Source organism: Mobula birostris, chromosome 25 (genome assembly GCF_030028105.1).
Source record: "Mobula birostris isolate sMobBir1 chromosome 25, sMobBir1.hap1, whole genome shotgun sequence".
Classification (NCBI taxonomy): Eukaryota; Metazoa; Chordata; class Chondrichthyes; order Myliobatiformes; family Myliobatidae; genus Mobula; species Mobula birostris.
In genome coordinates this window covers 43,375,453-43,389,123 of record NC_092394.1, presented here as the reverse complement: position 1 = coordinate 43,389,123, position 13,671 = coordinate 43,375,453, and the positions used below count along the sequence as shown (strand labels likewise).

Below are 13,671 nucleotides of genomic sequence, written 5' to 3'. Positions count from 1 at the left end.
TCAAGTTTCTTCAGAAGTTCCTGAGCCAAAAATGTGTCAACCATTACTTAAAATTATCAATGGATGCATAATTGAGAATAGAGTTAAATATATAGGGTGAAGTAGGTCTCCTTGTATCACTTATCTTTTAAGAGGCAAAATTGACTTCTGGTCATATTGGCTGTGGTGTCCGCTGAGGTTGTGGTGCAGACTTGGTTATTTATTAGGTTCATAGGGATGGTTTTGGGGACAGTGAGGAGAATTAGGGGTCAGTTGATGATTTAGGGATAGGGATGTGGGGGAGTTAGAGGTCAGACTGAAGTCTAGGCTTCCTCTCTGTGTTTGATGGCCAGCGATGTTGACGTGGGATGAATTGCATCCATGGTCAGATGTTGGGCCGGCAGAACAGCGAGGATGAGAGGTAGTTGCTTCCTCAGGTCAATGAGTCCTTGGTGGGTTCCAGAATTGGAGTTCCATGCGGGCAGAAGGCATGAGGGCTGGTGGCCCCCTCGATGTGCAAGACAGTGATACTGGAATTTGAGGATTAGTATTTGGGGTTCCGGTCATTAGAGAGTCTGGAGTTCAAGTCCTGGAATTTGTCATCATTGGCAAGTCCTGAAGATCAAATCTCGAAGTTGGAACAGATGTCCAATATTCGAAACTGATTGACTGGAGCTGTGGGCTTGCAAATCTGCAAGTCCAGTGGGGAAGTCGAAGGCATAATGTCTGCAAATCCAGGAGTCCTCTGGAGGTTGGCGACAGCCTATCCTTGGGTTGGAGGACTGAGTGTGTGCTGTTGTCCTGTCATGCAATGTTAGCGCTGGAATGTGTGGTGATGTTTGCTGCCCATTGCATGCACTTAGGTCAGTGGTCCCCAACCTCCGGGCCGCGGACCAATACATTGCCGCGAAGAATGCAGGGGTGCAGCAGTAGTTGGAACGCACCCAGCATGTCTTTAAGAAAAAAGCCGAAGTAAACAAGCTAGTTAATTAGGTGCCGCCCGGTACGTAAATGTCGGCCCAAATCAGGCCCGACCTAATCCGGGTCGCACCTAATTATTTAGCTTGTTTATTAGGTTGTGTTGGTCGATAATGCAAACAACGCATTTCACTCTATGCTTTGAGCTAAATGTCAAAAATAAATGAATCAGAATATGAATTAACCTCGTGTATTCTTGTATCTGTGTAACGTGCACAAAATGCTGGAGGAAGTCAGTGGGTTAAGCAGCATCTTTGGAGAGGAATAAACAGCTGATTTTTTTCTGGCTGAGACTCTTCATCAGCCCTGATGAAGGCTCTCAGCCCAAAACGTCGATGGTTTATTCCTCTCCATTGATTCTGCCTGACTTGTGACAATCCCCCAGCATTTTGGCTGTGTACTCTGGATTTCCAGCATCTGCAAAATCTCTTGTGTTTATTGTTGTATCCTCATTAAGACCTGAGTACAAATCCTGAATAAAATCCAGGACTCTGCTTTAACAGCTGTATTTTTAGTGAGCATATATTTCTTATACTGATTATTTGAAGTGAGACTCCAGTAAACTTATTCTGGTTCTCAAACTTGCAAACAAAATCATAATAGAAAAGGCTAGGGTAAGGTGCATCATCTGATTCCCAGTAATGCTTAGAAGTTTCCTGTGGGGTTTTGAAACTCTACCAAAGCAGTGAAAACTATTCCTTAATGTTTTAAAATTTTATGTAACTAACTGAATTGGTTGTGTACTTGCCTTCTGGGTGGAATGCTTTATCGGTTTTAAAACTTCATTTGCCTGCAGGTCTTCCCGCTGACACATTGCAAGGTCATAGAGATCGGTTTCATGAACAGTTTAAAAAGTAAGTAGTAGCTGAAAATTCAAAATAAATTTATTATCAAAGTATGTATATGTCGCCATATACTAACTTAAGATTCATTTTCTTGTGGGCATTTACAGTAAATACAATAAAACAATATAGAATCAATGAAAAAATGCACGCAACCAATGTGCAAAAGACAATAGACTGTCCAAATACAAAAAAGGAAACAAAATAGTAATAAATAAATAAACATCCACAAAAACAGAGGAGTTCCCCAAAAAATGAATGACGGTTAAATGTTAGAACCCCAAAGTACCCCTCAGCTCCCCCCTCCCATGCATAAGCAGCAGTAAGGCAACGATTCTCCCTCCCCTCCAGCAAGAAGCATCAGCGCCCTCCACCGAGCACTTGAAGTGTGCAGCAAAGCATCAGTAAAGACACAGACTTGCAGTACCCCAAAGACTACTGGTTCACCCGGTAATTCGACATACCACAGGCTCTCTCTGTCTCTGTCTCTGTCTGTCTCTGTCTCTGTGTGTGTGTGTGTGTCTGTCTGTCTCTCTCTCTCTCTCTCTCTCTCTCCCCCCCCTCCCTCCCTCCCTCCCTCCCTCCTTCTCTCCCTCTCTCCCTCTCTAATAAGGGAAAAAGAGATGACCCGTTTCACAGCGAGAGGGGAGACATACCAAAACAACTCGCCGACTTATGGTATTCAAAATCTGTTGCGTCACTTCTTCCAAGCTCTGTGTCCAAAGGACTCTGGTCTCTGGGCACAAAGCCAGCAGCCGGCTCGTTGCCTTTGATCTTTCATCTCCCACGACGCACCAGGCAGTGGCACCGCCTTGAGTCCGCCTGTCTTCGCAGCCACGAAAAACTGGCGCCTTGAAGGTGCGCTAGTCTTCTAGACCACATCCTTGGTATATCAAATAACGACTGGTTGTGAGACCCCGAGAGTGGGTCCCATTCCCACAAAGAACTGAGGTCAGCGTGTAACTCCAGATCAGGGTCTTCAAAAGATCCCTGAAAACGAAAAAAAGAGATATTAAATATAGAAATAGAGCTGTTTCCGAAGATGCAAACAAAGGAGTTGCCGTTAGGCGCCATCATCCTCCTAAGCTCCACCGAAACGTGTGGAAAGATGAAAAGTCCTTGAAACTGAGTCCGTAGTTTGTTGGAACAGTTCAGTGTTGGGATGGGTGAAGTTGAGTGCAGTTATCCACTCTGGTTCAGGAGCCTGATGGTTGAGGGGTAATAACTGTTCTTGAACCTGCTGGTGTGGCAATCTCATCCTGTTGACTCTCCATCGCACTCATCAACACTGTGAAACCCATGCTGTTTCATCAATGAGTCACCCCTTTGAAACTGTTAAGTTTTTGCTTTGCTAACTTTAATGTTTGTAATGTCACCAAATATCTGTCTTTTTTTTGCACTTTGGTGTTTGCCAGTTGTTGTCTGCTTATGTGTAGTTGCCCCATAAAACTATTTTATTTCCTTTTCTCTGTAAATTACTTTAAAAATGAATCTCATTTAAAAATGATAGAGTAACATAAATGTAATTTACTTTGATCTTTTGAAAAATGTGACCTTTATTTGCATGGTGCTTTCATTAATGACAAGTATGTTAAGATGTTTACATGCGCTGTTAAACTTGAGAGTGAAATAAAGATGTGAAATTTAGCAGCGTCTTTCAGAAGCAAAGAGTTTTGAAAGGCAGTCACTATTGTAACATAGAATGGAAATTAAAAGAAGGTGCTAAAACTGTTCTGAAGAAGATGGAATTTTAACAAGGCTTTTGACAATGGATATTGGGTTGGGATACAGTGAGGCTGAGGATGTTTAAAGTGATATGTAGTCGATAAAGTTGCTGTAGTCAGTAATTGAAGGCCCAGGGTGATAGATTAGCAGAGCCATGGGTCTTGAAGTAGAATTGGGATGGACTGTCTGTGGAGAGACTGGCAGGAATTTATACTGACCCATTCTTTGAATTATGTATTTTCATGTCCCTGGAATGTCTCTGATCATCGGTTGCCAGAAGATTATTGATTCATAACGTAACAATCTACAAATGTCTTCCAGTAAATGGTAGCTATTTTTTCTAAGTGTGACAAATATTCAATTTTGTTGCATAGTTTAATGAGTTTTTGTCTCTGAGCCCCTCCTTTCTCACAAGCCTTTCATTATGCACTGGTCTGTAGCTTATGCTTACAGATTTTCCAATTGTAAATAGCATTCATTGATTATCTTGATGGATTTGTTGGTGATGTGATCCATAAACAGAACAAAAAATATTCCTAAACTTAACCATGATATTCTGCCTATTTTTTTCTGTCAAATCCCTGGATTGCTGGATGGTCACAATACAGTGTAACACATAACAAGTTGACTTTTACTTTGCTCTTTAAGAATGTATTTGACAGTTGTGCTATTTTTATTTCACAGACTGAAAGAGTTATTTTATAGATCCAGCAACTTACAGTATTTCAAGCGACTGATTCAGATTCCACAGCTTCCGGAGGTAAGCTCCATTTGAAGATTAAAATCACACAGATACACCATTTGCGGGGATGGGAGGCGGGGGAAGCATTTAAATTTATACTGCTGAGAGGAAATTGACAATGCCAAGCACGGCTGGGATGGGTGTATTCATTTGGCATCTGTCAGATGATTTTCAAAGCTATTTTGTACTATTCCATCAAGCAAACAATGACAACAGAATAAACACTGAACATCATGAATGTAAAAGCCAAGTAAAGATAATGCACATTGAAATGCAAGCCTCTTGGGGATGTGTGTTGCAGTGGTGTACTGGGATTATGTTCATTACAGAGGATACATTTGTATTTAATCTTGAAATTTAGAGAGGTGGCAGGAGCCATCTTGTGTTTACCATTCTCTCAGAAGCTGCCTGTAGCAGTGAAAGGCCTGGATAGAGTGGACATAGGATATTTTCAATAATGGGAGAGTCTGGGACCAGACAGCACAGCCTCATAATAGGAGTATATCCCTTTAGAACAGTGATGAAGATGAGTTTCTTAAGCCAGAGGAGCAGAATTAGGCCATTCAGCCCATCAACTCCACTACCCTTGCTCCAGACATCCCACCTCTCCCAGAACTTCTGGAAGTCTCCCGCATATTAATAGTGGCTCCCTGATGCCCGCAAATTATATACAATATCACGGAAATCAATTTTTTTGAGAGCGAGCGAGAGAAAAGCAAGAGAGAGCGCCTGAGAGCGACTACGAGAGAGAGAGAGAGAGAGAGAGAGAGAGAAAGCAAGCGAGAGCGCACAAGTGAGACCGAAGACGGGTGAGGGAGAGAGAGCGAGCGAGAGAGAAAGCAAGCGAGAGCGTGCGAGCGACAGAGAGAGAGAGAGACATTGCAGAGTGTTCCAAAAAAAAACATAGAACGTACGTCACCCCAGACTACACTAAAGTGTACCCCTGCCTAATAGGGGTCAAAATAATGACAGTGTTGCTCACTGCACTGTTTGCAACAATGACTTTTCTATTGCCCATGGTGGGTTAAGGCTGTAAAAGACATGTTGAGGTGAGTTTAACAGGTGTCATTCATTTATCAGCATAGCTAATGTTATTTAAACTAGCTGGCCAGCTGCTAAGGAGCTACTCTATTGCAGACATCCCACCTCTCCCGGAAGTCTCCCGCAAATTGATGGTGCTACCTCCCTGAAATGAGTTTTTGCAGGGTGGGATGTCTGTTGCGCCATAGTTAATTTATTATTTCTCTTAACCCTATTCTCATGCCTTCCCCCCGTAACATTTTTATGACCTGACTAATTAAGAATCTGTCGACTTCTGCCTTAAACATACCCAATGACTTGGCCTCCACAGCCACCTGTAGCAATGAGTTCCACAGATTCAGCATCCTCTGGCTCACAAAATTCCACCTCATTTCTGGACGTCCTTCTATCCTGAGGCTGTGCCCCTCTGGTCCTAGACTCACTCACTATAGGGAACATCCTCTCCACGTCCGCTCTGCCTCAGCCACAGATTATCAGACATCAGATTCACAGCATGAATCTGATATTTAGCGATGGTGAATGTTTAGAACTTATTACTGCAGATGGCTGTGGAAGCCAAGCCATTGGGTATACTTAAAGCAGAGGGTGATATGCTCCAGATTAGTAAGAGTGTAAAAATGTTATAGGGAGTAGTTAAAAGTTAAAGTCTGTCCCGAGCCTTGTGGCCCATCAGGCCGGTGCTTATGCCAGTTTCTGTGGCGTGAAGTGACTGAAAGTACGAGACTCCTCCCCCCCCCCCCGATAGGACGCCAGTCTATCACGAGGTTAACCCCCAGCAACCCCCACCCATTTTCAGCTGGGTGGAAAAGCTGTGGAGCAGTGTGTGGTTAAGTGCCTTGCTCAAAGACACAACACACTGCCTTGGCCGAGACTCAAACCCACGACCTTCAGATCGTGAGCCCAACGCCCTAACCACTTGGCCACATGCTACACTATAGGGAGTAGGGGGAGAAATAAATCGGCCTAATTTTGCTCCTATGTCTTACGGTTTTATAAGACAATGGCCATATTAAAAAGCAGTAATTTGTGGGTGTGGGCACGTGGCCAAGAGGTTAAGGCATTGGACTAGCAACCTGAAGGTCGTGAGTTCGAGCCCCAGTCGAGGGAAGGTGTTGTGTCCTTGAGCAAGGCACTTAATCACACATTGCTCTGCGACGACACTGGTGCCAAGCTGTATTGGTCCTAATGCCCTTCCCTTGGACAACATTGGTGTCGTGGAGAGGGGAACCTTGCAGCATGGGCAACTGCTGATCTTCCATACAACCTTGCCCAGGCTTGCGCCCTGGAGAGTGAAGACTTTCCAGGTGCAGATCCATGGTTTCGCATGACAAACGGATGCCTTTAATTTAAAAAATTTGTTGTAAGCCAATCACAAACAAGAGAAAATCTACAGATGCTGGAAAAAACGTCGACTGTACTTTTTCTCCTCAGTGCTGCTTGGCCTGCTGAGTTCCTCCAGCATTTTGAATTTTTTGTAAGGTTTAGATTCTTCTCTTAGCTACTTGACATTAACCAGAGCACTTAACAACTCAACTGAGTTCCACTCTTTCGAATGTAGAAGACAGTAAGTAGATTGTTTAATATTTGTCAAATCTGTGGAAACTGCTGCTGTCTCTTAATGTTCAACATGAGGACTGTGTTGTGTCATGTGGCAGAACAAGCTCTTGTCACCTCAATTATTGTGTTACACGAGGCAGAGTGATACAGAATGAATATTGTGAGATGTGCATTCCAAGGCAAGTTGCTTTAATTCACAATGTCCCATCATAAAAGAGTGGAGGAATGAGATACAGCAATGAATTTCTGAATGTAATTGGATTTGTGTGTGAAAAGGGGGAAAAAAAAATTGCAGGCATGTTGTCAAAAAACTGGAGTGGGGTACTTAAACATAAGAAAACCCACGGATTACTCCAGCTACCTTTTATTTATATACCTGATCACTTATTTAAAAAATGCCATTCCTTTTTCTAAGTTCCTCCAGTTCCGCAGCTTCTGTTGTCAGGATGATGCTTTCCTTTTGAAGACATCTGAGATTTCCTCCTTCATAGAACGGGGTCTCCCTTCCTCTATCATTGATGCTGCCCTCACTTGCACCTCCTCCATTTCCTGGACATCCAGCTTCTGACCAACAGGGAAGGGGAGAAGAGGGAATGACCTTGATTATGTTGCTCCACTTTCCTGAGACAGTAGGAAGTGGAGATGGAGTCTTTGAAGGAGAGTTGGTGTGTGCGATAGGGTGAGCTGCATTCACAACCCTGTAATTTCTTCAAGTCTTGGGCAGAGCAGCCACCGTACCATGGTCCGATGGTTAGGAAGCTTTTTGTGATACAGCTGTAAAAAGTGGTAGGAGGGGACATGCCAAGTTTCTTAATCTACTAGAGAAGTAGAAGTCTTGGTGCACTTTTTTTTGGTTGCGGGCTGAAACAGGATAAATTGCTGATTCAGTCAAAAACTGGCAAATTAGGCCAAGTATCTTCTTTCTGTGAGGGCATCTTGGGGCTTGATCACAGTCTGGATTGATGTCAGCTTGAGGTTTCATGATTGCTTATTAGAAAGACAACTAGTCATAACTCACTCCAGAGTAACCTCTGCCATAGAATGGGTGTGTTATAGTTGGCTTTATTGTCTCATTCTGCATATGCTTGCACAAACTGCTAACACTGATAGCAGCTTCAGGTGCAACAGGTAAAGGGATTTGTGACATCTGCAGAAGGAAGGACTTTGGTGTTCAGAGTTTTTAACATCGTTGGTGCTGTTTCCTTTCCAAAGATGTACGCTGTGGTCAGGAAGAGGCAATATCAAGATTGTACAAGGTACTGAAGTCTCTAACTTGCATTCCTTTTCATGCAGTACTTTGGGGTTGAGAATGATTCGTCTCCGCTGTTGGTTCTGAAGTGGCCGAAGATCTGGTTGTCACTTGCTAGAATGGAACTCTGTGGAAAATATCAGTTTCAGTTTTGAGTCCGATGAATGATGTGGCATACTCATCAGAACTGGCTTTGTGTAAATCAAGCCACTATACTAATGACGTTAGCTTGGAAGAAAACACTGATTACCTTCACACTGTCTTGGAAAATTCTGTAGAGATGATGTGGGCAGTAATTCAGTAGACCAGAATCTTACTGTCAATACCAAGGCTTCAGGTTGGTGTAGGGACTACTTCTTTTCACATTTATATGTCAGTGATTTGGATGACAGAACTGATGACTTTGTGGCCAAGTTTACAGATGGTATGAAGATAGGTGGAGGGCAGGTCGTGTTGAGGGAGCAGAGAGTCTGCAGAAAGATCCTGTCTTTTGCAGCAAACAGAGCGAAAGTACTCAGCAAAGTAGTCTCCCAGTGAAGGGTCTCACCCTGACAAGTCAACTGTTTATTCCACTCCATAGATGCAGCCTGACTTGCTGAGTTCCTCCAGCATTTTATGTGTGCAATTACAATCTCACCTTTTAGTAAAGTAGATGTTTGGACTGTAGAAGTTGACAGCTCTGAAGAATCTGCTTCTGTTATGGTTATTAATGAGCTGTTAGATCTCCTGTGCTGTGTCCACCCATCACCTGTTCTTTCAGTCATTGACTTCCTTTGGACTTTTGGACTTTCCTATGGAGCTGTTTCTCTTCCTCCGAGGAATGGTGGAGCTTCCAAACCAGGAATACCTTGCTTTCATAATTCATTAACCTCTGGACCCCTTGGCCATTCTGTCTTTTGAAAATGTTACAAAGCAAACTTTGTTTCAATAAGTATTTCACCTATTACCTCTGCTCCATTTCAGAAACATTTTAATTAATGTCATTTCAGTATTGAATCTAGAAAGCTGATAAAGTTAACAAGGAAATATTGAGCTTTAATAAAGCTGTCATCTCCTCTTGACTGCCTGTACTCCTCTAAGCATTTTCAGAATCTTGATTGTCTTCAAAATTAACTTGTGTTTTTCTGCAAATAGTAAAGCAACCTAAAAATTCAAATTGATCCCCTTAAAATGCAAAACTATATTGTGTTTTGTGCTCACATCCATATGGGTTCCCTGAATGTAAATAATGAAGTTGACCAAGGGCATTTGAAGCTGCCTCAGTGTGATTTTTTTAAAACCGGCAGGTGCACTGACACAAGCTGTGGATGGTCCCATTGAGACTGTAAATTCATGTTGCTGGCAATAGTTTGGCAAAAGACGTTCAATAGCTTCCATGGAGGAAAGAGGCCACGGGAGTGGACATCCAGAGAGTGCATTTAAGAAGCATGTTCACATGTCCTTCTGCACTTTAAAACCAGTAAATCCATCAAGAATATCATTAGAAGAGGCTGATGAAAGGTGAATGAGATACCTTTAGTCACATGTGAGAATCACCAAATCATGACAAGAATTTTGCAATCTTACCAGATTTGTCAAGCTTTAGACCAAAATACAGATGTTTGTAGATTTTGCTCTTTCATGGTTACATGACCTCCCACATCACACCTTGTCTCACACCAGATATCCACTCACAACATGAGCCTACAAAAGGGCAATAATGAAAAGGTTGCCTGTTGCTCCCCATCACCTCCCTTTATACAAAGCTGTTGAACCATTAGGAGTGCAGAGCCTTTGAAGTGAGACCACTGCTAACCTCAGACTAGATAAGCGATCCAAGGTGTGCACAATTTGGGGACAATTGCTTTACTACCTTCAAAGTGTCATCGGTTGTCAGCTTGTCGTTTCTGTTGACTTTCAACATCTCTATTGTAAATGGCGATTGATCTTGCAAGAAAGGAATTCAAACATACACAATTGACCAAATGGTCAGTATCCATACCTGATAAGACACTTCTGTATAACATACCATTTCAGAACAGTGTGGTGACGGGGTGGGGGTGGGGGGCATGCTATTGTCCTTGTGCACAAAGAAAATAAAGTGTGATTGAGTTGTAAGCGTGCGTGCGTTCTGGGTCCAGGTATTTTATTATCTGCTATGACATTGCGATGTATAAGATCACAAGAGGCAGCTAAGGGCTGTAGGCTCAGCTTGCTCAATCATAGGCACAACCCTGCCCACATTAAAATCATCTTCAGGCGGCAGCATCCATCATTAACAACCCTCACCTTTCGAGTCATGGTCTCTTCTCTTTACCATGGTTGCCATTCTACCATCAAGAAGGTGGTACAGGAGCTCGAATCATCACACTCAGTGCTTTAGGAGCAGCTTCTTCCATCTGCCATCAGATTTTTGACAGGTCCATTGACCCATGAGCACTATCTTTTGATTCCTGTTTGCAGTAGTTATTTTTGGAACTGCTTTGTTCTGCAGGCTGCCAACTCATCAATATTGTTGGAGTTGTATTGACTTAAGCACTGGCTACTTGTCAGCCCATGACTGAATGATGTTTGGGCCTTGCAGCACAATCTGTTTGTGCTGAGGAGTTATAAGTGGAAAAGAACGTGAGCAAGATCCCCACAATTGACCTTGGAAAAACGATAACCATCTTTTATCCATGTTGACAATAACTTCTGAGATGTTTTATCTTCGATGCCTGTTCTATACTCTCAGCTTTTGTTGGCTGATGTGAACTTAGCAAAAGATGGCTTAAATTATGTGAATATTCAGTTGGTATTGAATATTGTTTTGATATTGTGTGGTCTCCTACATGAGAAATGACCTTTTGGGATGTTGGCATTTTAATCCACCAGTAGTTGGTCCCTGTAAGAAACGTGAGTAGAAATGTGAGGGAAGTAGAAGAGAACTTTCAGTCCTTCAGTACTGTAAGGGATATGTAAGCAAAACTTCTGCATTTGCTTTCGCTCTTTCACACTCTATTCCTCCCTTTTTTCTCTCTTGCTCTCTGTGCAGAAACCTTAAAAGCCTAGTTCCTTTGGCTCTTGCTTGAGCTTGGATTACATCTGTTACAAAATTCTGTCATTCAGTGAAAAGGCACCCACTGCGAGTTCTGCTTTGAGTCTTACTTACACATGCTATTTTTGCAGTGCCCTACAGGTTTTTCAGTCTATTCGAGCGTTAACTTAAAAAGCAGCTCTACTTCACTTTGCTGGTATATGGGTAACCATTGGCTGATTCTCACTCATTTTGTCATCACTACGCAATCTTTGCCATTTTTTAACACTGCAACATATGGTTTGCACTGATCACAATGCAAGGTTGAAAGAATAAACACATCTGTTCATGAATTCCCTCATGAGCAGTTCACTAATATAAGAGGGGGCTCCTGCCCATTGATTTTAAGACCGCCTTCCGTTGCCTTTGTATTCATCCCTCCAGTAGTCATTTATTCCCATTGAAAATGAAAAGAGAATAAATGTTTTTTTTTGAAGAGGATAGGAGTTGGGTATAAGATAATAACAGGAGTATTTTCCGAATGACAGTAATTTCTGGCTTTACTTCATTTAGTGACATATTTTGAATATTACATACAATGTTTTCCTTTTGACTTGTTAATTATATTGATTATGTTTTTCTGTGCACTCTAAATTATGAAGCCTGGGCCATTTAAGGTGACTGTACTGATATGTACAGCGTAATATGGGAATGATTGCCAGTTTTCATGAGGAAGTGCTCTCAGTAACTGTGAAGTACCGTCAGTGGACACTTTATTATGTACAAATGTAATCAGAATCAGGTTTAATATCACTGGCAAATCTTGTGAAAGTTATTGTCTTTGTGGCAGCAGTACATTGTAATACATAGTACTAGGAAAAAATGTGAATTACAGAATTTGGACTCGGTTTGAACTACAGAGAACGGGGAGGAGGTCTGGACCCTGCACGCATAGCACACAGGCCCACCAGTGTGTGGACACTCCCTGGTGCTCGTGAACCAGATCCCCAGCTATGGGTAAATAGCCCCACTGCCTTGTGGGCAACCTCAGGACAGACGAAGCCTACAGGAGGCCGAGAGAGGGATCTTCATGACCTGGTATCTCAGGATCTCAACACCTTCTGCCCAGGCTTGTGATGATGATCGTCATCACTCATTGCCCTTTGAGACAGATGGATGCCAACCTATATATAGTCCAAAAATAGAAATTAAAGTAGTAGTCAGGGAGTGTTCAGGGGTTCAATGTTCATTTAGAGATCTGATGGCAGAGAGGAAGAACCTATTCTTGAATGGCTGAGTGTGTGCCTTCGGGTTCTTGATGGTAGCAATGAGAACAAGGCATGTCCTCAATGATGGGAGTACAGGTTGCCCCCACCATCCGAAGGTGGAACGTTCCTATGAAACGGTTCGTAAGCTGAAACGTCGTAAAGAGAAGAAGCAATTACCATTCATTTATATGGGGAAAATTTTGTGAGCGTTTGCAGACCCAAAAATAACCTACCAAATTATGCCAAATAACACATAAAACCTAAAATAACAGTAACATATAGTAAAAGCAGGAATAATATGATAAATACACAGCCTATATAAAGTAGAAATACTTTTCCACAATCATTACTGAACTGTTCCCCGGAGCGAAAATCTCACGCAAGCGCTGTTGGCAAAAACACTCTCTCCAGTAACCTTTAAGCTCTGAAACTGCCAAATCATACCAAGTAACACATAAAATACACAGCCTATATAAAGTAGAAATAATGTATGTACAGTGTAGTATCACTTACCGGAATCGGGACAGCACTGAGCACACTGATGATGTTGTGTTAGACTGAGTCGTTGCAGGTTGGGTGGTGCAGTGGCCCCCTACCCTCCGGGCCGCTGAGCGATACATTGCCGTGAAGAACGCAGGGGTCCAGCAGCATCCGGGAGGCACACAGCACATCTTTAAGAAAAAAGCCAAAACAAACATGCTAATTAATTAGGTGTCGCCCGTAATTGTCGGCACAGATCAGTGCCGATTTCTGATTGCGTCGTCTCTGATCTGGGCTGACAATTACGTGTCGGCGGCACCTAATTAATTATCATGTTTATTTTGGCTTTTTTCTTAAAGATGTGCCTTGTGTCTCCCGGCTACCTTTGCATTCTCCGCGAATCGGTATCTGTCCGTGGCCTGGGGGTTGGGGTGGTGGGACACTGGGGTGTCATCTCGTCATCTGTTTCCATTGGAGCAGGCAGCTCATCTTCTCCTATGACTGCCCGCTTTGATGTCGAAGGTCGAGGTTCGTCGTCTGCTGTGGCTGATGTGGAAGGCTTGCTGGACTGCTGAGCCTCATGTATTTTTCTATCACACAGTTCTTTAATAAGGACTCAAACCATCCTGCAAATATCCCTTAAACCGACGTACCCTTTCAAAATTAAAGTCGTACTTTATCATTACTCATTCGGTTTTGACTGTTATCCTTTTTTCTTCCAATTGCATCAGCTCTTCATCTGTCAGTTCTTGGTGATGGGATGCCAACACCTCTTCAACATCATCTTCGTCAACTTTCGCAAGCCAAACTCACAT

The 13,671-nt window shown here is 42.7% G+C and overlaps 1 protein-coding gene across 3 annotated transcripts in view; it reads left to right on the top strand.

Moving 5' to 3' along the window:
- Nucleotides 1–13,671, top strand: part of hip1 (huntingtin interacting protein 1) — a 320,161-nt gene that overhangs the window by 217,342 nt on the left and 89,148 nt on the right. For all 3 annotated transcript variants that reach the window (XM_072243134.1, XM_072243136.1, XM_072243135.1), the window contains 2 exons: nt 1,754–1,811; nt 4,209–4,284. In XM_072243134.1, coding sequence (XP_072099235.1) covers nt 1,754–1,811; nt 4,209–4,284 — 134 coding nt within the window. The remainder of the gene's footprint in view (nt 1–1,753; nt 1,812–4,208; nt 4,285–13,671) is intronic.